At 38.8% G+C, this 27431-nt stretch overlaps 1 protein-coding gene across 1 annotated transcript in view; it reads right to left on the bottom strand.

Annotated features, from left to right (window-relative positions):
* The window catches only part of EYS (eyes shut homolog), a gene marked incomplete at its 5' end in the record, with an annotated part of 85771 nt that extends 58646 nt beyond the window's left edge, over nucleotides 1–27125 (bottom strand). Inside the window, 2 exons of the mRNA XM_039223085.1 lie at nucleotides 13596–13778; nucleotides 27021–27125. Coding sequence (XP_039079016.1) covers nucleotides 13596–13778; nucleotides 27021–27125 — 288 coding nt within the window. The remainder of the gene's footprint in view (nucleotides 1–13595; nucleotides 13779–27020) is intronic.
* Nucleotides 27126–27431: the final 306 nt, after the last annotated feature.

The raw sequence follows: 27431 nt of genomic DNA, 5'->3' as shown, positions 1-27431 counted from the left end.
TCTAGTGGGCATCGGAACTGTCTTTTCAATTGGTCCAATTTTTGGACTGGAGATGGTATTTTGCCAATGGAGCTTGTGGTAGGATAGTGATTTATTGGAGCCATATACTTCTCTCCTTGTTATTCCTTTTCCTTGAGTCATGGAAAGCCTCTGTCATGCCAGGAACAACATGATCCTCCAGGCCCTCACAGCCTGGCTGGGAAGAGATGGGAGGCAGTCATTATGCCCACCATCATGTCCCAGAGAATACAAGCAGGGACACACCAACAGGTGGGGAGAAGCAGAGCCAGGGAGCTAATCAAACTGTCAAGCAGATGATAGCATCTTATTTACACTCCATGGGTCCATCAGGGGTGTTTTCCTTTTCTCTGACACACCTTCCCTTCTAGGCCTTTCCTCAGTTGTAATCCCTGATGGCGGGTGATGGAGTAGCTAAGAGAAAGGAAAGCAGCTGACTACCATTGCTGGTGAATGTTATTTCAGGGAGTTGGAAGTACTCAAGGTTAATTTTTGCAAACCTGAGAGTCCATCACAGTCACTCTAGGAGCTTGTCAGAAATTGATTCTAGGGGTGCCTGGATGGCTCAGTCGGTTAAGTGTCTGACTTTTGATTTAGGCTCAGGTCATGATCTTGTGGTTCGTGGGTACAAGCCCCTGTGTTGGGCTCCCTTTCTCTCTGCCCCTCCCTGCTCATACTCTTTCTCTCTCTCTCAAAATAAATGAATTTTAAATAAACTTTAAAAACCCAGAAATAGATTCTAGATTTACCTTATGCCCCTGTGGGAGAATCTTTGATGCTAGGTCCTGGAAGTGTGTGTGTGTGTGTGTGTGTGTGTGTGTGTGTGTGTGTGTGTGTATGTATTTTTAACAGCCTTCCCATCTGTTTGTTTATCAGACCTGACTAATATTAATAACTCTAGGAAGGCCAAGTCACAGGACCCATCTGTCACATAGGGCTTTGTGTTCAGAAGGGACTCAGGTTTGGTTTAATGCTCTGTTGTCATTTTTTGAAATTCTTTGAGCTGAAGGTTAAATCCATGTGACAACAAAGTATGAGTGGAAACAGAGGCATTACATACATGCAAATGCATGTTTGTTGTTTCTTGCCACCCCATTCACATGTAGTGTTTGTGAACAGAATTCCCCGAATACTGTTTAGTGAGTTTAGTGAGACTCAAAATGAGTACATGGTAAGTGTGTTGCTCTAAAGACTGAGTAGGGATGATGCTGACCACCCCTAAGAGGTTATGCTTTCTGCTTGAACCACAGCTTGCTTCCAGCAATGGAAAGGCAATGGTGATCTCAGAAACTTGAAAGACCAAGGGGCTTAGCCTTCCTTTCTTACTTTCATTATTTCCCTGCATTGGCTAATCACTTACACTGAAAATGGTGACATCAAAGGAAAGGGGGAGAGAGGGAGGCCCACGGATACCTTTCTTTTCATTCTTTCCTTACACACCAGGAGGCCGAGGGGAAAGAGTGTTGACAGAACGTGGGGTGAAAAAGAAGCAATTGACTTAATTTTGTGCAGGATCTCCAGTGTTCTGGTAAGGAAAAAAATACATGTGCAGGTACAAGCTCTAAAATACCAATTGTGTAGTTTTGGTGATTCTGCATATGGGTTAAATGCTCTTACATTTGCACTTAAACTGGCACAAATAGCAACTAAAAGACACCATAAAGGTTGAGAGACCACTGGGGTAATGAAGTACTTTCTGTTACCTTTTTTTTTTTTTTAAAGATTATTTACTTTGAGAGAGAGAGAGGGAGAGTGGGGTCGGGATAGAGAGAGAGGAAGAATCTCAAGCAGGCTCTGCACTAATAGTGGGACTGGAACTCACAAACTGTGAGATCATTACCTGAGCTGAAATCAAGAATCAGGCTAAAACTGACTGAGCCACTCAGGCACCCCTTTCATTACTTTTTAACAGCATTTTTTCTTTGCTTTTTCAAAAAGGGACCCTGAATTTTCATTCTCCAATGGGCCCCACAAATTACACAGCCTTGCCTGAGAGGGGCCCTTTGTTGCCTTCATAAAACAAGCTGGGAAAGAAGAGAAATGAAAACAAGATTGACCTGTGCATCTGAGGCTGTTGGGAGGCTTTGTAGGTAGAAGAGACTTTAAGACTTGTGGGGGCAGATCTGTGTCGGGGCTCAGGGGGTAGTGCTGATGCACACACGGGTCCTCAAAGGTCATATAGCTGCTAAATTGTGCTCTTAACCACTGTCTGTGTAGCAGAGAAAGAGGAACATGTATCTGGCTGGAGCTGTGTCCCCTTCCATCACCAACCCTTCCTGAATGTTCCTCTCTGAGGAATAAAGGGAATAATAATATCTCTTAGGAGTTTCCTAAGGTTTAAGTGATATTTAATGACCTAGCACATAGTAGCTTCTCACTAGATCTGTGTTTTTCCTTTTCCCCTTGACTATGGGCTGACCTTAGCTTTGTGTATCCCATTTTCTTCTGCTGCTTCATTAATACAAAGCCTGGGAAGCAGGTACTCCTGGTCCCTGGACTGTGACCCCAAATGGACAACAGTGGAATTTTTCTTTTTCTTATTCTTAAAGCTATAGTCCTTATTGCCTCAGTGCATTATTCTGATCTAAGTAAAATTTTGTGGAGGGTCAACGATGGAGGTGAAGTGAAGTGACTTGAAAGTATGGTTTGTTAGCATCCATTTATATGTCTTATGTCACTTTCCTGTAATTTATTGAAGTGAAAATTTCTTGCTTTTGAGCACATAATACTATAAACAATGACGTATTTCAAACAACCACCACTAACTGCATCCTCAAATTTAAGTGTTCCTTTATAACATTATTCTTTGAGTAGCTCTGAAGGATATATGGGCAATTTCTATTTTTACATTTGTCAGTTCACCAAGTTACAGATATCTGGCATTGATACTATTAGAGAGAGATTTTTAGTGATTGACACAGTGAGTTTCTTCATGAAAAGAACTGGAACTGAGCTCACTTGGCATGCAGAACACAAAGCCACAGTGAATCTTAATGAAACCAGGCTTAGGAAAAAGATTTTCAGACAAAGCAAGGGATATTTGTTGGATATTACTTAGGAGCTGGTGCTAAGAAAGAAGGATTTAGAGAGATTATGTTTTGCAAGTGGTAAAAGGGGAGGAAGGAAACAATAGGAGAAGACTTTGGATGAATAGTAGTTAAGAATAACAAGATCTATGAAGTGAAGGAAAATCCTTTAAGAATGCACAGAAAAAAAAAAAACAAACTTGGTCTCTCATTGGCTAGAAAGAAGAGTCATAACTCAATTCCACCAATATTGTTAAGCAGAGAGCTTTGAAGCGGGTGTGCTGTGGTGAACTGTATTTAGCATTATAACAACTCATAGTATTGTTTACAGGAAACCTCATGGGGGAAGAAGATGAGATGCTGTGGTCAGAAAAGCATCCAGCCTCATAATGGACAGAGAACAGTACTTAGCAACAGAAGCAAGGACTTAGTCTAAGTGAAGAGAGGGATGGTAGCCAGGGTAACAATGATGAAAACTAGAAACAAAGGAGCCCTTGTGCACTGTTGGTGGGAATGCAAATTGGTGCAACCACTGTGAAATACAGTGTGGAGTATCCTCAGAAAATTAAAAATAGAAATGCCATAAAATCCAATAATTCCACTAGTGGGTATTTATCCAAAGAAAATGAAGACACTAATTTGAAAAGATATATGCATCCCTACGTTTACCGCATCACAATTTATAGTAGTCACGATATGGAAGTGTCCATTGATACATATATCAGGGGAGTAAATGGGGAGATGGGCAAGATGGGTGAAGGGGAGTGGGAGGTACAGGCTTGCAGTTACTGGATGAATAAGTCACCAGAATGAAAGGTACAGCATAGGGGATACAGTCAGTTGTTCTGTAATAGCATTGTATGGTGACAGATGGCATCCACACTTGTGGACATACCATAACATATGAATCTATGAATTGCTATGTTGTACATCTGAAACTAATGTAACATTGTGTATCAAATATACTACAATTAAGAAAAATGGAAACAAGGTGAAGGATGCTGCCATGGATATTCTGGAAGGAAAGAGCAAAGAGGTTGAATTTTATTGGATTTGTTTGCTTGTTGTTTGTTTTTAACCCTAAAGTTTTAATTGTTTATATTAGCAGTTCTCCAATCTGGCTGGAGCATATCAGTATACCCTCTGATTAACTGGAAAGTATGGACAGGAAGAGGAAATTTATTATATAGGAGAAAGGAAGGATATCTAAGGTTTCAGATAATAAGCCCAGGAGAAACACAGGTCACTTTAATCTGAAGGAAAAAGAGAGGGACAAAAACAAAGAGAGAAGATAGGTGGAACTCTGCAGCACCCCTACACACCATTTGGTAATTGCAATGGAATTTTAATGAGAAAATACATGCAAATTAAGCAACAGTTATTAGTGTTGGGCTAATCAACTTCACCTTGAAGGAAGGCCTGGAGAAGAGAAGCTAGTGGTTGGAGCTATTGATTCATCAACAAAGTCCTTAAGAGGTGGAATAAGACTCATATACGAAAGAACCAACTGAAGTCTATGCATTGGAGAGAATTGCTGGAAGCATGGGTTCTGGTGTTTGTCCCACTGGTTCTGGTCAATCACTGTTGCAAATCCTAAAGCTGCATGAACATGTGCTCTCACTTGGTCTGCTTGGAAGGATTCCCCAGAAATCAGAACCTGGGAAGAGGCAGAAGCTCATCTCAGGTGCCCTGGTGAAGGTTCAGCAATATGGGAGGGTTGTCCCTTGGATTCTTGGGCTGTTCCTTGGTTACGCTGAGGGAGGATATTGAGAGTCTAAAACATTTATAGAGACAGTGCTGTAAAATCCCTGTGTATTTTGGTGCTCACCAGTTAACCTAAAGGTTACTATAGAGACTTTTAAGGTCACAGAAACATGAGAATTCCTGTTCAGATGTCCAACAATCTATTAATTCCAACAGAAAAAAAAAACTTTCTGGGGTATTTCATTTATGATGAAATTTTGATTTATTACTAGAGAAAGTGACTGTGATTTGTTCTTTCTTCAAACTATTCTTCTAATATAGTGAAGTATTATCATGTATTAAATCTAATGATAATGTACTCGGAACCCACAGAAGTTAGCAGTGCCCTAGGTATCACAAGGACACGAGAGTTTAATCTTGGGCCCCTTGCTAATTGAACTGCAGGCTACTTGTTTCCTCTTCTCCCTCTCTTTCAAAAAAATAGTGATGATCATACTAACACAGGACTGTCTCTAGTAATAACTTAAAGTTTTTTATAAGATCTTTGCAAATGGACTCAGAAATTCTAAGTGACAAGTGGATTTCTCCTCTGCCTTCTTCCTTTCCTGTCCTGAGTGAAGGAAGAGATGGGAGAGGAGCCACCAAGATGATGTTGTTTCCTTCTGGTCCAATGAACCCTGCTTGGTGAACAGCTCCTGATTCCTGATGGGAGTTCCATTCTGAGAAGCCAATCCTTTTTACAGATGCTTTGTGAGTGTATTTGATTATTATTCCAGGGCCTGTAAAGCTTTTAGATTTCTGAAAGGAGGAAGCTGCCTTTTAATCAAATATTCTTGGCACTGGTGTACAATGATGCTGACACAGAGACTTCAAGATAGTTGATGTTCAAATGGTTTAGTTGACTGCTCAAAGCTTTGGTTGACTATTCACATGGTTATGAGCATGTATATTCAGGTTTCAGAGAAGCTAAATTAGATAGGGGTGAAGAGTTAGATTGGGTATGAATGATTTTAGGAAAAAAATAGGAAGAGGTTTATGAAATTAGAATCAACACTAATGTGATGCAAAGCAGAAATACATATAGGCTGATGTGTGAGAAATAAGACTCAAAAGAATGAAAGTCTTACCTACCGGAACAATTCATATTGTGTGGTATAAGATTCTAGACCCTCAAGCCATTTTTACTTCATGTTCAGTGACAGTGTCGGCTTTAGTGAGTGCTACACTACAATTAGGATGACTGGAACATACATTCTCAGTTTATCTTAAGATGTGTACTGTGTAGATTTATGTGGAAAACCCTTACCTTCCTGTTCTGTTGTTATGACCATTGAAGTAAGGATATTCTAGAGGTTTGAAAGCATCAGAACCATATATAGCCACGTCCATGATGCTTCTTTGTTAGCCATTGTGTACAATGGAGATCATGTAGTTTCTACGTTAGGGGATTGGATGATTAAAATGTGGGCAATGTAAACTGGCTACTGTTTGTGGCCAAATCAGGATGATATCCTGGCTTCCAGTTGTGCTGGTGAATGGACAGTGAAGTCAGGGTGATAGTAACAACAAATGCAATGCTGTGCTCAGAGCACATGAAAATGTGATAAAAATGCATTTCCCAAGGCTACATATGGCCCATATTTTTCTGTGTTTTGAATAAAAAGAGCCAAGACTAGAAAAAGTGGGAAGTTTGGATCTCTCTTGCTGTTTGCTGTCAGAGATGAGATCATGAAAATAAGGGATGTAAACAGCAGTTTGTGGGTAGACTTGAATTTCCATAAGGTACTCGCTCCTTGGAAGTATAGAACAAAGAGTGAAGATGTAAGCTTGTAGTTGACTGATTTGCACTTGGCCCCTCCTCTGTTTTTACCCTCTGGTTGTTCTTCTATGATGAGATCAATGTTACCTCCATTGAACTATGCCTAAATGAACATTTCCATATATATTTATGGGGGGGAGGATTTGCAAGGATTTACATATTTTTGTCATTTTCAATGCTGTTTAAGCACTGGTCAAATGTAACAATTTTCATGTATTTCTCAGTCATTAAAGGGAATTAGTTTAATGTTTTTTGGACAATCTTAAGAACTCAAATTAATGTAATAATTTAGACAACGCTGACATTATGGTCCAGGATATTTAATTCCACGAAAGCTAAGATTTCATAGTTTGAGGTTGTCAGGAGGAAATTCTCACAATTTCTAGTCACTCTGATGTGATTACAGAAGAAAATAATGAACATTTTTCTGTAGTAAAAAATATCGGAGATGAGCATACACTGTCAGTTGTGTTACAAGATGTCTCAGTGCTGTGAGGTTGGAAGATGCACAATATTAAGGAATTGGCTACCCCCTGCTCTCTCATTCATCAGGCATCTTCCTTCTGCCCAATGTGAATCAAGGCACTATAAAGAACAGGCTGAGTTGATTGGATTTGGTGACACTTCCCCTTTCATTTTTCTTTTTCTCTACCGTAGATGACATTCATTTCATTTTTTTCTCCCAGAAAAACATCAAGCTATATTTATGCGCTCTTATTTCTGTTGCAGTTAATAACCAAGAGCTTGAAGTAAATAAGGAATTAGTTGGCATGAAATATAAGGTAACCTTTCATAGTTAATTACTGCAGCATAGAAGGCCTACATGCCAGGGACTGACAGAAAGCTATGCACAGAAAGCACTTAGGTACGTAGGTCAAATACCCAGGAAGTTTTATATTTGTTTTCTGAAAAATTCTATCACTGTATTATACCTTTGAAATATAGGCTAATGTTGAGATTTTAACTTACATTTCAAGGATATGAACAGAGATACATGGGCCCACTCTTTATTTAGGTCCTACTTTCTTCACTACAATCCACATCAATCTTGATATACAGTATTACAAGCTAACCAGGATAGTCTCTGTCTTCAGAGAGCTTTTCGGTTAGTGGGAGAATCAATAAGCATATAATTATTGATTTCTCACATAGTACCAATCACGTGAATGATGCAGTTGAGGATTCAAAAGATATTAAAGGCATGGACTGTCCAAAAGGAATTTAAGAATAATCTTGCTGATGGACAAGGTTAAGATTATGAAATTGTCACTATTCTAACGTTTTAAATTTATGAATATGGTAGCCTCATATGATTTGAAGTGGTGACTATGAATGATGAAGCACAATTATCATGGGATATGAACTACAAATAATGGGATATAAACTACCAATTCTATATAGGCTCTGTGTGGATAGGCTATAAGGAGACCTGAATTCATCAGAGGATGTTGGGTGGTATCGTAAAAGGTAAAGAGAACTGAGGTAGGCATTCAGGCAAAGGAAGCTGTGAAGGTAGGGTGAGTGGGGGCGATGGACCTCAGATGGAAGAAACTGGCTGCTTACACAGACTGCTGAGCTGGGAACTAGCTGGGCCCAGGCTGGGAGAGAACAGACCTGGGAATGCCAGCCAGCGGGGCTGCCCCAGCACTGATTACAGGGGACTGGTTGAAATGGAAGGCACAGGGGCACCTGGGTGGCTTAGACGGTTAAACCTTTTACTTTGGCTCCGGTCATGATCTCATGGTTCATGGGTTTGAGCCCTGCATTGGCCTTTGTGCTGATAGCTCAGAACCTGGAGCCTGCTTCAGGTTCTCTCTCTCTCTCTCTCTCTCTCTCTCTCTCTCTCAAACATAAATAAACATTTAAAAAAATTTAAAAAGAAGAAATGGAAGGCACAGAATTGGGAAACACCAATGGGAACAGATTCTCTGACTCTTCTACTCGAATGAGAGTTCTACTTTCCAAATTCCATCTTTTATATCAGTTATGTACATTCAGTGATGGCTCTATTCCAGATATGTATCAGACTCTGTGATGGATTCTGTGTGTACCAGACATGGTTTCTTAACTCTGATTTCGTATCGTTGGTTAACAAAATTTTAAGTACATATGTTGTGACTCCCTGAATCGACTGTAAGTTTTGGTGTAATAGGGACAATTGAGTTTTGCATTTATTCTTTCAAAAACTGTAATGAGTGTCTGTATGTGACAGCCACCCTTGGTATAAAAAAGAAAAGCCACTGTTCTGGTTCCCAAAATGATCCAGCCAGTTAACATAAGATAGGATAAGTGTTACCAGCAAACTGCAGTGACATTAATTCTTAAATTTTCCTGGAGGGGTTAAAGACTTCAAAGAAGAGTGATCTTTTGAGCTGAGGCTTAAAGGATAGAAGTGTTTTGGAGGCATGAAAGCGAAGTGTGGATGGCTCAGAAAGGTAGCACAGCTTGGGCAAAAAAGCTCAGCCGTGGACGACACAGGGACACCCTGCAGAATGTAGGCATGTACTGCTACTGCTGGGTGCGGGGTGGAATGAGAGAAAATGAGATTGTGCAAATAGGCGGCTGGATAAATGTCTGTACCTATTATGTAAAGGATCTTAGCTGGTATGCTGTGAAAAAGCCTGGTGAAATAGCAAGATAAGTTTGGATTTGAATGTTAGAGCAATCCCCTGCAGCAGGAGGGGAATAGAGGGGAAGGGGGTATGTGAATGGACAGGGAGACTGGTAAGAAGGTTACTGCTATTGCAACAGTCTGTGATAGACTAAGCACAATGAGGAGAAGACAGGGTAGAGAAGGAGAGAATACAAAAAGCAGCAATTGGGAGGTAAAATGGACGGACGTTGGCGTTTGATAGAACATGGGCGACAAAATGTAGAGAAGACAAGGACCTTTTCTGTCTTATTCCTAAGTGTATCATCACACCTAGAAGAATGCCTCATCTAGGATCCCAGCAAATATTTGTCAAAATGAATAAAAGGGAGAAATCTGGACGTCTCCTGCATTTCTAGCTGAAACCCGGTTTGTGTTGGCAGTTGCCAACTGAAGAGATACAGGAGGGGAAGATAATGTATTCACCTGCGGGTCACTGTGGGACATGTTGGTAGTTTCCAGAAGAGCCAAACTATAAGACACACATTATAAGGGAGCAGGGGCTATGGAGAGAAAAGAGCTAATAAGAGAAGTGCCAAATAGGACTGCAGAAACACAGGAATAGGGTTAGGTTAGGTTCAACAATCACAAGTTGAGTGAGGCATTTTCAAGCTGAAATGTTTGACAGGGTAATTTGTCCAGAGAATTCAATGAGAATGAAGTCTGGCAAAATCAGTGCTCAGCTTTGGAGATCTCAGGGAGGAATATCGTCAGTGTTGGGAAATGAAGGTCCCTTGCCTTTTTATGTGGGCGTGTCAGAGATTAGAGGTTGGGTTAGATTTCCTTTATATAAACTCTGTGGCTCTGTCCATCTTTGATCCTGGGAAAGATAAAGGCAGCATATGAAATTGTGATTTTAGTATCAACCAAAAAGCAGGTTAGAGATTGATGTTAGTAAATAAGAAAAATACCTAAATGTGGAGATAAAATTGTTAAAAATGCTGACTTAGATCATAGTTTCTTATACAGAACAGACAACTGCAAATTGTATTAATAGTAATCATAATAATTATGTTTTTTTTTAAAGTTTCACTTGTTTATTTTTGAGAGAGAGAAAGAGAACAAGGGAGGGGTGGAGAGAGAGGGAGAGAGAGAATTCCATGCGAGATCTGAGTGGTCAGTGCAGAGCCCTGTGCAGGGCTCAATCTCATGAACTGTGATATCATGGCCTGAGCAAAACCAAGAGTCGGACGCTTAACCGATTGAGCCACCCATGCACCCCGATAATTATGTTTTAAAGTAATGTGTATTTCTTTAATTAACAACTTTTTGCAACATAATGATGAGTTATCCCAACATATGACATAACAGGCAATAATTATATATCTTAATCCATCTCTGTACATGGTCTAATTTAGCTGGTCTCTATAGGTTTTGAGTAGTTGCTCTCAAATATTAGTTACATAAAAAGCACCTAATGTGCTTGATAAAATTCTATCTTGTGCTTCAAGAGGGTTTGAAAATTAGTATCTTAACAAACACTCTCATGTGATTCTGACACACATGTCAAGAGGTCCTACTTAGAGAAACATCGCCTTAAAAAACTCTTTAGTGCTACTTGCATTATTAAGCTGGTGTTCTTGCTCCCTCATGTGGTCCAGTGTGGAAATACATATTTCAGATTCCTCATAGTCACTCCCTAGAAAACAGAGCTCTACAATTTATCTACCTGTTATTTAGCCTTTATTTAACCTTTCTATAAGCCTAAAAATGCGAGCACAGAGTGAACATTCATGTCCTTATATATAAAGTAAATGACTGGAGAAGACCAAAAAATGTCACATGTATGATTCCACAATTTACAAATGCCGTGGCCAAAACATTGCTTTGTTTGTCTGTTGTTTTCTTTTGACAATTTTGAAGGAATCTCTGTGGAAGAGTACTGAAGAGTTACTTGGTGGCAGCATTTTCATGGACCAAGTGTTTATCCTTTATTTAATTCTCCCTCTGAATCTTTAAGAATTTAGAAGATTTGTCTTAAAATAAGACAAATCCAGGGTCTTTGAGGCTCATTTGAATTTTTCATTACCCAGGGTTTTTTGGGGGGGGTGATAAGGGGTGCCAATTAAAAGGATATAATTGATAAACATGTGATGAAGGTTATACAGAGTAGAGAGGGGTAAAAATTCCTTCTTTCCCTTTCTTCCTCCCTGCCTTCTAGCAGTCATTCAACAGATATTTATTAAAACCACCTGAGGCTTTGCAAGTGATGCCGTGATAGCTGGGACACTATTTTTATGAATGAGAAGAGACATTGAGCAAACCAAGGTTTGTAATAAAGGGTCTGTGCTCTAAGTGCAGGGCAGGCTATCAATGCTCAGAGGCAGGGGAGATGGAGAGAAGGGGTAGGAGAAGGGTAGCCACTGGGGAAATCCTAACACAGAAGATGGCTTCTGAACTGGAAACCCCCAAGAATGGTTACTTTTTAAAACCTTTGTGCAACTGTGTTGTTGTCTTACTTATCATACAATTATCTGTTTTTATGGTGGTTCTTTTATTCATTCATTCAATACTGCTTGTGTCAGCCAGTATGCTAAGTGTGGGTCTCTGTCCACACAGAGCTCCCATTGTAAGTAGTGGAGACTGACGAAAATAAACTATCTAAAAAACAGAGAAAAGAATTATAAACTGAGGTATAGGCTTTGAAGGAAATACACAAGAAGCTGGGTTACAGGATAACGTGGATGCAGTGTGATAATATCTACTGTTGTGAAGGTGGTCAGGGAAGGCCTCCCTGAGAAAATAGAAACTGTCATCTTTACCAAGTCCAATTCTATTGTAAAAGCTTTTCTTGTATCAACTATGTTAATCCTCACAACTCCATTGGAGAATCTGCCATTACTAAACCCATATGAAAAGTGAGGAAACTGAGGCACAGAGACTTGACGCATAATTCATAAGTGGAGGAGACTGGATCCAAGTCTACATGTCCAGGCCCCACAAGCTGCTCAGAGCTGCTCCCTGTCAAGGCAGAGGAAAAAGCTGGCATAAAGTCTCTGAGACAGGCAAGTACTCGATGGTTTAGGTGCTGGGGGAAGATCTACAGGAGAGGAGTGAAGAGATGGAGAGAGCTTGAGGCTGGAGACAGAGACAGGGGCCTGATCCTGAAGGCCTTCTGAGAACAGGGTAAGGAGGTATAGATTACTTTCTAAATTCAGTGGAAAGTCACAGGTGGGTTTTAACCAAGGTTTTTAAAAAATAACTCTTTTGTTGAAAAGAGTGCAACTCTTTTGAAGAGTGCAAATCAGAGAATGGACTACAGGCAGGGGGCACTGGTTAGGAGGAGGTCATACAGTTTGGCAGTAGAGGCGGGTATGACTTGAACAGACTTGGGACATGGAATGAACAGCACTTCACATGACAGAGAGCCCCCACCGCATCCTCCCAGAAGTGGCTGAAGGCGGACGCATCACCCATCACCTGGGGTGTGGGCTCCTTTCAGTCATGTGTTAACACAGAGACCAGTATTCAGCATTAGAGACAGTCACTGAAAGAGCTGGAAAGAACAGAATGTGGGTGGCTCAGCTGGTTGAGTGTCTGACTTCCACTCAGGTCATGAGGTTTGTAGGTTTGAGCCCTGTGTCAGATCCTCTGTCACCCTCTCTCTGCCATTTCCCCACTCTTCCTCTCAAAAATAAACATTAAAAAAGAAGAGAACAGAATATGTTATTTACCTTAGCACAATAGAACCACTGATGGTTGAGAGAGAGGTCTTTTTTGGGTGTAATATGTTGATTTCACAGATGAGGATACTGAACTAGAGAATACTGAACTAGCTTGATTGCTTAACTAGTTAGCTGCTGACTTGGGAGTAAATTATATCTATTTTTCCTTGATCCCACAAATGCATAACCAGTTTCTACTTAAGACAGACAAATTTAACTTATAAGTTGATTTCCCACCAATTCTAGGGCATTGGAGTACTTTATTACAGGCCAAGCACTTTAAGTATTTACTTCTTTAACTTGGAATGGTTTCCTTTGAGGGCATATTCCCATTTCACAACACATGGTGAAACGATGTTCTTTCTGAGCATTTCCCTTCCCTCCTTATGTATGGAAAAGAAAGAAACAGAGGCAAGGACAAATCAATAAGCTCACCTCTCACGTGACTTATTCACCTTCTCTACCCTCATGTTTGCCTGTAGGAATTCTTGCCCTTGATTATAAGAAGTAGCCCTGGTGTGAACAGGCTTCAGAAGGGGTCAGGGAACTTCTGAACACAGGATTACAAGGAGCGTGCTCGAGGCAGAAAACAGGAGGAGGCTGCATTTAGGCAAATGTCTCCTTCATCCACAGCCAATTAGAGTATCCCTGAAGAATTTCTAACGTATTCCTTAAGGAGCTAAGCAAGTCCTAGAGGGTTCAATTAATCTTACCGTTGCCCTTCTGTCCGGTGAAAAATATTAAGTTATTTTGCAGTGCTGAGTGATTATTTGCCAGCTGAAACTTCAAGCGGAATTCATAATCGAAGCTGATGTCTGGGATCCGTGAATAAGCCAGGAATGAAGTGTATCCAAAGGCATCTGTACCACTGAACCTGGGCTGAGTAATATTAATAGCTGTGGAAAAACCCAAACCAAATAGTTAAAATAAACCTGCACGTGTACTTGTAAAAGGACGGCAATGTTTTGCTGATGCATCTGGCCAGATAGGCTGTTTACTATCACATTAACTAGACTTAAGTGCCCTTCAGCATTGAGCAACTAAGTGACTCAATGGGGAATTTCAAAACCAGAACAAAGGAAGTGCACTGTTTTGAGATCCTGTATATAACCCTTTCCCTTACACTGCCTTTCTACATAATGAAGAATTTACTTAAAAAGCAAAGCCCTATATTGTGAAGAGTAATTTTAGAAATAAAAAAGATCGCTGGCAGCCAAAGTGTGTGCCCAGGTGCTTTGTAAATACGACTTGGCGTTCAAACACCGGCTATGACTTAGACAGGAATTCACAGCTTGACACGAGCTGTGCTTTTCTAATCCTGTCCTTCTGTAAGAGACAAAGCCGTAGGTCAGAGCAGGAAAGGCAAGACTGATGGAAACAGATCAGTTTCCATCACCATATTGTGAGTGCCCAGATCTTTTAAGTAGAAATCTTTGTTTAAAAGAATATGTTTATTCTTACTCTGTTAAGATGCTAGTTAAAAAATGAAAGCGTGGATTCAAGTAGGACTAAAGCTGTAGGGAGATTCGGTAGAAACAGGAAATGGTTAAATATAAAGTTGAAGAGCCAGTGTGGACAAAACAGAATTTAATTGAGAGGTACTGCTAGCCAGCTAGGCTCTTTTTGTCCTGCCTCTGATCTTCTCCTTTCCAATTTTGCTGTTATTGCTCTATTTTGTTTGTAAATAGTCCTAACTGGCTTTTATTTTATTTCCCCACTCCAAGAGGACTACAGGAAACAGAAAGGGACTTTTGACCCCCATCCCTGTCTGCTAGGAATGGTATTCCCAGATTAAAAGATGTTCCTGGGATCTAATTTTATTAGTTTGAGACAGCTTGATACAGGGAAGAACTGCTTGTTTTGAATACCTTATATTGTTCCTTTCTCAAGAAATATTGGCTCTCCTGGGAAGTTGTACAACTAGAAGTTTTATAAGCCTTAAGAGATAATCTCACTCTGGTACCTAATGCTTAAAACAAAAGATCTTGTATATCTGGTTATAATTGTTTATACAACAAATGACTGTACTATCCTGAGAAAAGTGATTCTACTTATCAGAGGCTTTTATTTCTGTTTGTTTCATATAAGTATTTAAGCAGAGTAATGTGTGGAATCAGTCGAGTAAGGTTTTGTCAAAATCTTATCAGTTTTTTCCTTGGCATGCATGGCCTACGATGTTTTTTCTTCTCAAAACTCATCAGAACCTGAAGCACGAATTTGAGATATACCACTTCTTATATTTATTTTTTACCTAATGAAATAATGTATGGTTTGTATTCCAGAGACAATAAAGCTGTTTCTATTGGGGATTTTGCTTGCAGTAGTACTCTAGGTATAATAGTTGAAGGAAATGAAATGTACTGGCATTGAAACAAATTAAAGAACTAACAGAGTTTTGATGTTGCCACTAAAAACAATAGAATTCAACTACGTTTCATACTAAAATAGAGGAATTTTGTTTTTTTTAGGAAGGACTTTTTTAAAAAAACATTTCTTCTTGTTAATAATTTACAACTGGGTCTACTTAAAGGTTTAGTACATTTAGGTTAGATTGAGAGATATACATCTCATAGACACTTCACTGTTGGATGCTGTGCTAGATGCTGGCAACACAAAGATAAAAAAGCAAGATCTCAAACCCCAAGAAACTAGTGTGTGGTCAATTAATGTATCCAAATGAACTGGATGGAAAGTTGAGTTGAAAGATGATGAGCAGCAATTCACCTGGTAGATAAAAAAAGGAAAGATCCTTTCAGGTAGAAATAACAGCATGTTTCCAGGCGGGGAGACCCAACCAGCATGTCATAGTCAAGGAACTCATGGAGTGTCCAATTGTCCAAGAATGAAGTACAAAGAGGAAAAGTAGAAGTAAATGTAATGAGATAGTCAGACAGGGGTCAAATTATGAAGAGCTTGATATTTTCTCTATAATCTTTGAGTGGTTGGGTGATGGTCAGAGTTGCCTTTTAGAAATGTCATCTAGTGATGAAATATGAAGGTTGAAGTAGATGGAGGGAGCTGGAGAACCAAACTTGGTTAAGAATGAAATTAGGACTGGGGCACCTGGGTGGCTCAGTCAGTTAAATGCCTGACTTTGGCTCAGGTCATGATCTCACAGTTTGTGGGTTTGAGCCCTGCATCAGGCTCTGTACTGACAGCTCACAGCCTGGAGCCTGTTTCGGATTCTGTGTCTTCCTCTTTCTCTCTCCCCTCGCCTTCCCCAGCTCACGCTCTGTCTCTCTCTTTCAAAAATAAATAAATGTTAATAAAAGTTTTAAAAAAGAACGAAATTAGGACTCTGATGATACCAAGAAATCTAACAATGAGTTAAGCTTATACTGAGTTGTAAATGTGAGGAAGTTAACAGGTCACTCAAGGAATGAGGTAATGTGTGATATTTATATAGTGAATAGAAATGTGACACCATTTCATACAATGGAAAAGAAGTATAATGTATACTGAGGATAACCGTGCCCACAGGAATGGATCTGTCAGGGCATTTCTTAGTCTATCGCTACACTGTTGAATAATGCAGCAACTCACCACATGTGGCTGCTGAGCACCTGAATTGTGGCTCAGCTGACTGAGATGGGCTTAGTATAGAGAAAAGAATGTGAAATATCTTATTAATAACATTTTAAATGCATTAGATATTGGGTTCAATAAAATGTATTATTAAAATGAATTTCATCGGTCTCTTTTTACTTTTAAAAAATGTGGCTACTAAAAAACAAAATCACAGAGGCAGCTCCCATTTGACTAGATAGCAGTGCAGAGAGAACCATGGTCTCTAGGTAGGTAAACTGTTTCTCTAAACCGTAAGTTGTGACTTACTTCAAGGTGCTTTGTCTTTTGGCAACTCAGAGCCTGTGAAAAGACAGGGCTTCTAAGGGTGAGAATAGGAATCAGGACAAGGGGCCAAGGAATGTCTAGCCCACTTGTGAAGAGTCCCTTGTGTCCTCACGCACACTGTCTCCATTTTGCTTGATCAGGCAGGAGAACACAGAGGGACCCAGATTAGAGAAAGAGGATTTTCAGCTTTACAAATGATTCTTTCCAGTTTTTGAAAGTAAGGCCTTTATGATCTTCAACCAGGCAACATTTGGTTAATTTGATTACTCTATTACACAAATTCCCAGATCAGACTTCTAGAAGTGTCAGTCGTCATCAAATCAGTAGATTGAACAGATTGTAATGAGAATATTTTAGGGCTATTAAATGACTTTTTTTCTTTTGTAATCCCTAGTTGCCTCACGGTCTCCATATGTGAACTTCTGCAGTCTTTTTTCTTCAGTTCTTTTAAAGTTACAGCAAGAGATTGGGACCATGAGGAAGGAAGAGGGATGCTGGGATTTGAGCTAAATATGAATTATTTAGTGTGTGGAAGAATGGAGCAAAATCACTAACAGCAGACTGGGACATTTCAGGCAGTCAGAAAGCCTTATGTATCTCAACATCACCTAGGGTCATTAAAAATTCTACAAACCTTCAATGATGGGAAAATGTCATAATCTTTCTTATAATATAACGTTTGGTTGTAAGCTCAGCATAGAATCTTTGCCCAAGATAATTACATTATGCTTACAGAATACGTTTCAGCAAAAATTACCACAATAAAAGGGTATAAACTTCTGTCTTCTAGAAAATTTGCCATGGCAAAATTTTCTCACTCCCAATCAGGACAGAGAAATAACACATTGTTGTCTCGAATGTAACTATATTTTTCTCTCTTTTTTAAATGTTTATTTTAGAGAGAGAGACAGCATGAGTCGGGGAGGGGCAGAGAGAGAGAGAGAGGAGGAGAGGGGATTCCATGTGGGCTCCTCACTGACAGCAGAGAGCCCCATGTGGGGCTTGAAATCACAAACTGTGAGATCTTGACCTGAGCCTAAGTCAGACGCTCAATGGCACCCCTGTATTTTTTTCTTTAAAAAATATTTTGTCGTTAGTCCTTAATCTGAATTACCAATGCTTTATGCATAGAAGTGACCAAGATGAGCTACAGGAAAGTGGGAAAAAGGCTCAGATTGCAGAATACCTTTTCAACTCTGCAATCAGTATTGCCTTCTGAAGCCCACTGCCTGGCAGTGACACATGACATACTAAGGTCACCTCACATTTTGAGGAGAGGCCGCTGGAGGCAGCCAGCTCAGACTTGATTTTGGATTTCCTCACTTTCTATTTAAATTTTGGCACATTAACTTCTCTGTTTTAGTTTCTTTGTCTTTAAAATGAGGTTAGTTAAGAGTGGCCAAACTTTGTGTGAAGAATGAGAAAAGCATGTGGTTTTAAGAAACACATCTGAGCTAACCGCAAATCTTGGGAAGGTGAGCCTCTAGTGCATGCTCTGCCATGCTTCGACATTTTCCCAGTCAAGTCTCTAAGGCAGCTAATTTACACCTCTTCTCCCGCCTCTAACATCTAATACTCATCGTCTCTCAATTAATGATCCTGCTTCTTATTTCACTGAGAAAAATAAACGAAGAACAGAGAACTACCCCATCAAATCCTCCGCACCTCAAATCTTTCATTTTAATCCATGTGTTCTGCCTTCTTTCTGGTTACAAAGCTGACTGCTTGGATTTTGAATCCACCCTTCATTGACTCAAAGACATTGTTTCAGCAATTCTTTCCCATTTCCCAGGAGACACCAAATTCTTCTTTATTGAATCAAATATACTAAAATATCTCCATCTGAAGAAGCCTCTTTCTTCAACTCCACATTCCTCAGAAAGACAACTACTCCTTGTTTTTCTGCTCATCATTCTAATAAGACTCCTCTAAAGAGCATCTGTGTTGACTTCTTCTCTTTCTTTTTCATTTCTTTCTTTTTTCCTCTCTTATTATCCATTCACTCTTGATTTCATTCCAGTCAGATTAGCATCTCTCATTCCTTTAAAATTTCTTACGTGAAGATCACCAGTGACCACCATTTTTTACATTTAGTGCCAATTCTCTGTTTCTTTCTTATTCAGTGTCTCAGGAGCAGTTGACATTGTTGATTATTTCTTTGTCTTGAAATGCTTTCACCTTTCCTCCCAACCACATTTCTTCCCCAGTCTTCTCTGTCTTTGTTCAGAATGAAAACTAGTCATAATCTAAATTGTTTCTGTCACTGCCACACCAACCAGTTGACTGGAAAATCCTGTTTATTTTCAAACTATGTCCTCACTACATCTCACCACCTCCATCAATGTCAACAAAGTCTACCATACTATATGCTGTAGCCTGGATGACTATTTGCTTCTTAACTGGTCTCCTTTGCCACCTTCCTCCCCACACAGTCTCTTTTTCATATTGTAGTTAGTGTGGACTTTTAAATATTAATTGCACACTAAAAGCCCTCTAGTGTTGTCACTTGAATTTTGAATTAAAAAAAAAACACCAACTCTTTAACACAGCCTCAAATTTCCAGCCTCCAAATTTATTTATACCCATTTCTTTTTGCTCATTTTGCTCCAGCCTTACTAACCACTTTGTGTTTCTTAAGCAAATCAAACATGCTTCCAGCTCAGGGCTTCTGCTCCTCTAGTTTCCAATGCCTGGAACATATTCTCCCCCCAAAGATACATAGCTTGCTCCCTCACTTCCTTCAAGACTCTGTATAAGTATCCCCTCTTCACAGAGGTCTTCTTTGAGAATCCTATTAAACTACTAATTCCCCCCACCCCTATCGTTCTGCTTACTATAGCCGAATTACATAATACACTATTTGTTTATTTTTTACTGTTTCTTTCCCCAATCAGATGGTAGGGTTCATCAGGGCAGAGAGCTTGCCTGTCCTTTGTCAATCCCAGGGTGTACAACAGTGCTGGGCTTAACTGGGTGTGAGATACATACATCCTTATCAAATGGTTGGGAAAGGGCTTAGCATGGTGTTGAAAAAATAGTGACACTGATATGCTATTTTCTGCTGTTACTGTTTATTTAATAATTTAATTGTTATGTCTTATGTCATTAAAGGAAGAATTGGATCTGTTGGAATACAAAGGGAATTTCTATACCATCACCAATGCTAACCATTGCTTCTTTGAATTCTTTTTTTCGCATTTTCTAGTCATTTGTTTCTAACGATTGAGACTATTTCTGGAGTTTTGCAAAGATATTAGAATCTTAATTCTTCAAGTGTGGGCAAAAAGTCAAATAATATATTCCATACTGAAAATCAAGAAGGAGGCTCCAAACTTCAAAATCAGTTGTTTTTCATAACTAAGTTGAATAAACCTAACTACAATCTCATAATTTTTTTCTTTTGAGATTGCTTTATGTTTAATATTTGTAATACTGTCCTTTGAACTTATAAGATAAAAATACTAATTATGTTTCTTGGAGCAATTGAAAGTTTTTGACAGAAATGTTTGACTTTTACATAACAAAATATCTGTGTGACTCCCTCACAATCTTGTTTAAAACTTTACAAAGTGGGACTTGAGAAAAGTTCCTTAAGTTTATTAAAGAATTCCTGAAAACATACAGTGTTTTCAGGATAAACTGTCATGTCTAAATCTACTTTTCTAAAATAAAGCTCCTTGTGTTAGTTGTATACAAATACAAAAGACAAAAAGAAAACCAAATAAAGCTGTGGTTGATATTTACTTGGCTTCTGTTTTCTGTATGGGCTGTTGTAGATAACCTTTAGCAGACTGGACACCAGGGAGCGCTGAGCTAGTGGAAATGCAATTCAGTTCTTCCTCCTCTATTATGTATTTTAATGAAGCAAGCAGATGGTAGATGGATTTTCCCCTGGAAACTGCTGATTTTGAAAGACTTCGGTATGCCAGTTTTGCAAGCATGGTGTTTAGCAGCATAGACTACTTCAAAATATACATTTAACATTGCCAGGAAAAAATTCATATACCCTTAGGCAGATGGATACAGTTGCAAAAATACAAATCTACTGCTTGCCTCTCCAGCTTTGTTCTGTAGATTTGGGTGTAAACATTTTTCTTCTCTCTTTGTTCTTAACCTCTTCTTAGTAAGACAGCAACAGATTTAGCTCCATATCCTGCATAAGTAAAATTAGGGTATAAAACCATATACATGATCGCTCTGGTTTCTATTTCTGTTGTTGAATAAACTCCTTGTCAAGTATGCTTCCACAGTGTTTAACATTTAGAAATAAAAAAGTGGTAACCTACAAATGTGATTTTCATGTAAAGAGAAGAGAAAAGTAAGTCTCTTCTGACATGTTATTAACAACAATGGGTGATGGTGACTTGTATAGGAAACATACGTTTACCTATTCTTTCTGAACTCAAGATAATACTCAATACCTGAATTAAATCAAGCTCTTTATTCAAATGGACATACAGTATTCAGCTCACCATCAAATAAAAACATGAAATAAATATCACTGGTTGATTGCCAATTCCTGCTCATACTAAATCATTCGAACATTCTGTGTATAAAATTCTACTATTCTCACTTCTCCATCTAATTGTTAGAGAAAATCTAAGAACAAACAGAATTTTACATAAAGATAGGAAAACTGATGAAAATGTGGAACATCATTATTTCTACCAGCAAAAGAAATGGTAAATGATCAGAATCCAAAGCAGCATTCTTTTTCGATGCATAATTCTTAGAAACCAGTGCCATCTTCTGGCTTCTCAAAGTACTGCTTTCACTTCAAACCAGATAAAGGTAGCATTTTTACAATACCATGAAGTGTCAAAGAGAAGAAAAATCTCAAAAAGATATAGGTCACACTGCAGATCTGCATTACAGTGTGTGGCATAAATGTTGACAGTGCTATCAGGTATCATGTATCTACCGTTCACAGTACATAAACAATGCAGATTTGTACTGGATTAAATATGCTTTGTAGTTTATGGTGATAAATTAAAATTCTTAGATATTACACACATGGAATGTTTAAGAACTGATCAATTTGGAACACTTTTCTCATTCCTAATTCATGAATATCTTCATGTTAATGGATTTTTAATTAAGAAATTAAGAAACATCGAGGTTGGAGTGGGTTATCATTCAAGTTCAGTGGAAATTTTTAAATACGTTTTAATCTATTATTTTTTAAGCCATGGATATATAAACATATTTTTATATACTCCAAAGTAATAAAAATATAGCAATGATATTATCTACTATGTTCTAGTTGCTAGGTGCCCTCTCTGTATTATTTTATTTCTCATAGTGCCCCAATGAGATGTTCTTACTCTTATATTCCTATCTTATAGATGAAGAAACTGAGGCTCAGGGGTGAAGCCACACAGCTAAAAAATGGCAGTCAGGATTTGCATACCAACATATTTGCACTGCAAATGTGTTGGTGATGATCTTTCTTTCTAATGACGGCTGTGCTTTTTAATGATGGCTGGGATATTCATGACATTGGCTGATTAAAAGCTACTGGTAGATATTTATATTATTGAAGTTTGTACCCGAATGGACTTGCTACAAATTTATCTTATTTCCTTCCCCAAGTCTTGGGCCATGGACTCATGAAAACTGGTAGTAATCTTATATTCTCTCTTCCAGATTTAATAGAAATGTGAATACATTTAATTGCCTTGCAGGGTCAACCATTTAACTGGTACTCAAAATATATCAGTAAATTTATCAATAGATAAGTTTTGATAAGAGCTTAATTATTTTATAAGATATAGGGGATATAAGTGAAAAATAGTGGCTAAAAAGATCAGTATGTTTCTAAAAGTTTCTAAGCGTTTGAATGTTTGCACACACACACACACACACATTCCAGATAATTAACTATAATTTCCATTTTGTTTTGATATTTTGTAGAAACGGTTTAGGAGAAGCAAAGTCTAACAGGGACTCAACATAATAGGAATGACACAAGAGATTATTCCAAGTCATATTCCTAATAAAACAAAGAAAAATCAGCAGCCATAATTTGTGAGGCTTAAATTTTGTATAGGAGTATTATTTCTGAATGGAAAACATTCTGTTATATATAAAAGCCTCAAGACTTCATGTACTAATAGTGAGCAGATGTCTAATTCAAACTATAATGGTAGAAACAAAACTACAAAAAAGGATTCAAAGATTAAGAATTAGAGACAGAGTATGCAAACGACAATCAGGAAATATAATGAAATAAAATATTTGTTATGGCATGAAATATCTGGAATAAAACTTTATTAGGTTTCTTAATGGTTACAGTCTACAGAAACCAATCCTGGCTATTCTAAGCAGGAAAGGATTTTAGGGGCAGGTGATAGGCTAGCTCATAGAATCAATGGGAAGACTAGAGAACCAGAGAAATAGGCTGAAATAAAGGAATCTAGGCAGTTCAAACATAGCCAAATTTATACTGTGTGAACAGTGTCATCAGGATGCAGACACTGTCATCTCTGGGACTGGGGTCAGCTATGTGGCCACCTCAGCTACATATAATTTCTAAGTATCACTCTCTTTTTGGATGACTTTCCTAACATTTGAATCCTGGGGTGACTATCTCATTGGCTATCCTATGTCATGTGTGTGTAAACAAATAGGAAGGAAGTGCTATGTAGCCCAAACCAAAAACAAAACACAATAACAGATGGCTCTCAGAGACCTTTGGTTACCAACTGTCATTATGCATCCTTTTTCTAGTACTTATGTTTTCAATTAAAACTTCCTTCTATGACAAAGGAGCCAAGAAGATATACAATGAAGAAAGGACAGTTTCTTCAATAAATGGTGCTGGGGAACCTGGGCCACCACAGGCAAAAGAATGAAACTAGACCACTATCTTAACGCTGTACACAAAATCAAATCAAAATGGATTACATATTTGAATGTAAGACCAGAAACCATAAAGCACCTTGAAACAACATAGACGGTAAATCCCTGGCATTGGTCTTGGTTGGCAGTGATTTTTTGGAATCGACACCAAAAGGAAAGGCAACAAAAGCAAAAACAAACAGTTGGGACTATAGCAAACTAAAAAGCTTCTGCACAACAAGGAAACTATCAGCAAAATAAAAAGGCAGCCTCTTAAATGGAAGAAAATATTTGAAAATCGTGTATCTGACAAGGAGTTAATATCCAAAATACATAAAACTCATACAACTCATGGGCAAAATAAATTTTTTCTGATTTAAAATTGGGCAGAGGATCTGAATAGGCATTTTTCCAAAGAAGACATACAAATGGCTAACAGGCACATAATAAGGTGCTCAACATCATTAACCAGGGAAATGCAAATCAATACCACAACGGCATATCACCTCACACCTCTTCTAACGGCTATTATCAGAAAGACAAGAAAGTATTGTCACGGTTGTATAGAAATGGCAACTGTTGGTGGGAATACAAACTGGTGCAGCCACTATGAAAAACAAAATGGAGGTTTCTCAAAAAGTTAAAAATAAAACTGACCATATCATCCAGTAACTCTTCTGAGTATTTATCCAAAAAAAGTGAAAACACTAACTGAAAAAGATAAATGTACTCCCATATTCACTGCAGCATTGTTTGTAACAGCCAAGATTTAGAAACTAGCTAAGTGCCCATCAATTAATGAATCAATGGATAAAGAAAATGATGAACAATGGAACATTATTCAGGCATTAGTAAGAAGGAAAAAATTGCCATTTGTGACAACACTGACAGACCTTGAGGGCATTAAGCTAAATGAAGTAAGGCAGACAGGGAAAGATAAACACTGTATGATCTCACTTTTGTCTGGAATCTAAAACAAACAAACAAACAACCAAGCTTGTAAACACAAAGAACAGATTGGTAGTTGCCAGAGGTAGGGGAGGGGGAAAAATGTGTGAAGGGGGTTAAAAGGTATAAACTTCCAGTTATAGTCACAAGGATGTATTGCAGAGCATGATGACTATAGTTAAAATAATACTGTATTGTATATTTAAAAGTGCCAAGTGGTCCTGGGTGGCTCACTCAGTTAAGTGTCTGACTGTTGATTTCGGCTCAGGTCATGATCTCATGGTTCTTGAGTTTGAGCCCCATGTCAGGCTCTGCACTGACAGCATGGAGCTTGCTTTGGATTCTCTCTCTACCCCTCCGTTGTTCATGCTCACTTTCTCTCTCAAAATAAATAAAAAAATAAGCTTAAAAAATAAAAAAAAGTTGATAAAAAGAGTAGATCTCAAAAGTTCTCATAAGAAAAAAATTTTGTGACTATGCATGGTGACAGACATTAATTAGACTTATTGTGATGATCATTTTGCAATATATAAAGATACAGAATCATTATACTGTACTCCTGAAACTAATATATGTCAATTATATTTCAATAAAAACAAAACAAGCAGAACAAAATAAAAACTTCCTTCTGATATAATACAATAATCCAATATATAATTTTTAAAAGTCACACTCTTTTCCAAAATGGAGTCTTTTTTTTTCCTCTCAACAATGCTGTAATAAAGGCATTATTATTATTATTTTTTACAAATAGTTTATAGTCAAGTTGGTTTCCATATAACACCCAGTGCTCATCCCCACAAGTGCCCTCCTCCATGCCCATCTCCCCCTTCTCCCCCCAACACCCATCAGTCCTCAGTTTGTTCTCAGCATTCAAGAGTCGCTCATGGTTTGCCTCTCTCCCTTTCCCCCACCATTTCCCCCCTTCTTCTCCCCCATGGTCCTCAGCTAAGTTCCTCCTAATCCTCCTATACGTGCAAACATATGATATTTGTCCTTCTCTGCCTGACTTATTTCGCTCAGCATAACACCCTCAAGGTCCATCCATGTTGCTACACATGGCCAGATTTCATTGTTTCTCATTGCCATGTAGTATTCCATGGTATAGATAAACCACATCTTCTTGATCCATTCATCTGTTGATGGACACTTAGGCTCTTTCCATGTTTTAGCTATTGTGGAGAGTGCTGCTATGAACATTGGGGTCCATGTGCTCCTATGCCTCAGCATTTCTGTATCCCTTGGGTAAATTCCTAGCAGTGCTATTGCTGGGTCATAGGGGAGTTCTACTGTTAGTTTCCTGAGGAACCTCCACACTGTTTTCCAGAGGGGCTGTACCAGTTTACATGCCCACCAACAGTGTAGGAGGGTGCCCGTTTCTCCACATCCTCGCCAGCATCTAGAGTTCTCTGATTTGCTCATTTTAGCCACTCTGATTGGTGTGAGGTGGTATCTCAGTGTGGTTTTGATTTGTATTTCCCTGATGAGGAGGGATGCCGAGCATCTTTTCATGTGTTTTTTGGCCATCTGGATGTCCTCTTTGGAGAAGTGTCTGTTCATATCTTCTGCCCAAAATGGAGTCTTTTAAAAGTCTTTCCTTTTAAAAAATTTTTTCATTCATTCATTCATTCATTTTTGAGAGAGAAAGAGAGAGACAGAATGCAGGGAAGGGGCAGAGAGAGGAGACAGAGAATCCCCAGCAGGCTCCATGCTGTTAGCACAAATCCGATGTGGGCTCAAACCCACAAACTGTGAGATCATGATCTGAGCTGAAACCAAGAGTTGGACACTTAACCGACTGAGCCACCCAGGAACCCAAGAAGTCTTTTATTGCATTTTGTTCTGAGTCCAAGATCTCTGCATAGTGGGCATTTCTCCTCATTTTATGCTGTGATCTTGTCTTGTTATGTATGGATAATGTCTCAGCATTACTAAACCTAAGTACTTTACATAGAGACGGCAGCACATGATAGCTCTAATGATACATGTGAATTTTCTTGGTGACAAAAATCAAAGGTACTGCTAACACTATTGTGGTTTGCTGCTTATCAGAGTCCACAAGAGGTAGTTCAAAGGAAGAACTTGATGTGGGTTGTTAATGACAATGGGGAATAGGAAAGACAAATGGGAGATGGTGAGGCCACCCAGACACTGCAACAGCAAACAGCTGAGAACAGCTGCATTACTGAGGCTGAAAGGACAAAGGGAAGACCTGGTATTTTATTTTATGTTTTTAATTAAAAAATTATTTTTAATGTTTTATTTATTTCTGAGAGAGAGAAAGAGAGACAGCATGAATGGGGTGAATCAGAGAGAGAGGAGACACAGAATCCGAAACAGGCTCCAGTCTCTGAGCTGGCTGTCAGCACAGAGTCCGATACGAGGCCCGAACCCATGAACTGTGAGATCATGACCTGAGCCAAAGTCAGACGCTTAACCGACTGAGCCACCCAGGAGCCCCAAGACCTGGTGTTTTAAAAGCCCAGGAGCCAGATCACCTGCCTGGAGCTGGATCCTTGACTGGGGCTGCTCATCAGAACCTGGGACGATGGGTGGGGAGGCCTGGAACTGGTAGTGGACATGGCTTCTGGAAGACAGGCCGCCTGAAGCAGGGAATGGAGATAAAGACAATCAGTTTTCTCTTCCTCCTACTCTCTGCTCTTCTTCTTTTGGTAGGGAAATGGTAGTTTGCACATGTCTGAAACACGGATTTAGAGAAAACAGGCAGTCCAGTAAAGCCAATGGCAATGCTCCTCAGAATAACGTTTCCAGAATCATGAAGTAAAATACATAAAATCATAAAAGAAACCACCTTTTTGAAATATACTTCATAAAATATAACAACAACTTTGCAATAAAGTAAAATTATACTTCTTTCATAATGTATATGAATAACAAGATCTAGCAGC

The sequence above is a fragment of the Hyaena hyaena genome, unplaced genomic scaffold (assembly GCF_003009895.1).
Source record: "Hyaena hyaena isolate Hyena2069 unplaced genomic scaffold, ASM300989v1 scaffold_1258, whole genome shotgun sequence".
Taxonomy (NCBI): domain Eukaryota; kingdom Metazoa; phylum Chordata; class Mammalia; order Carnivora; family Hyaenidae; genus Hyaena; species Hyaena hyaena.
The sequence above is the reverse complement of the archived record's forward strand: the minus strand, read 5'-3'. Positions and strand labels throughout refer to the sequence as shown.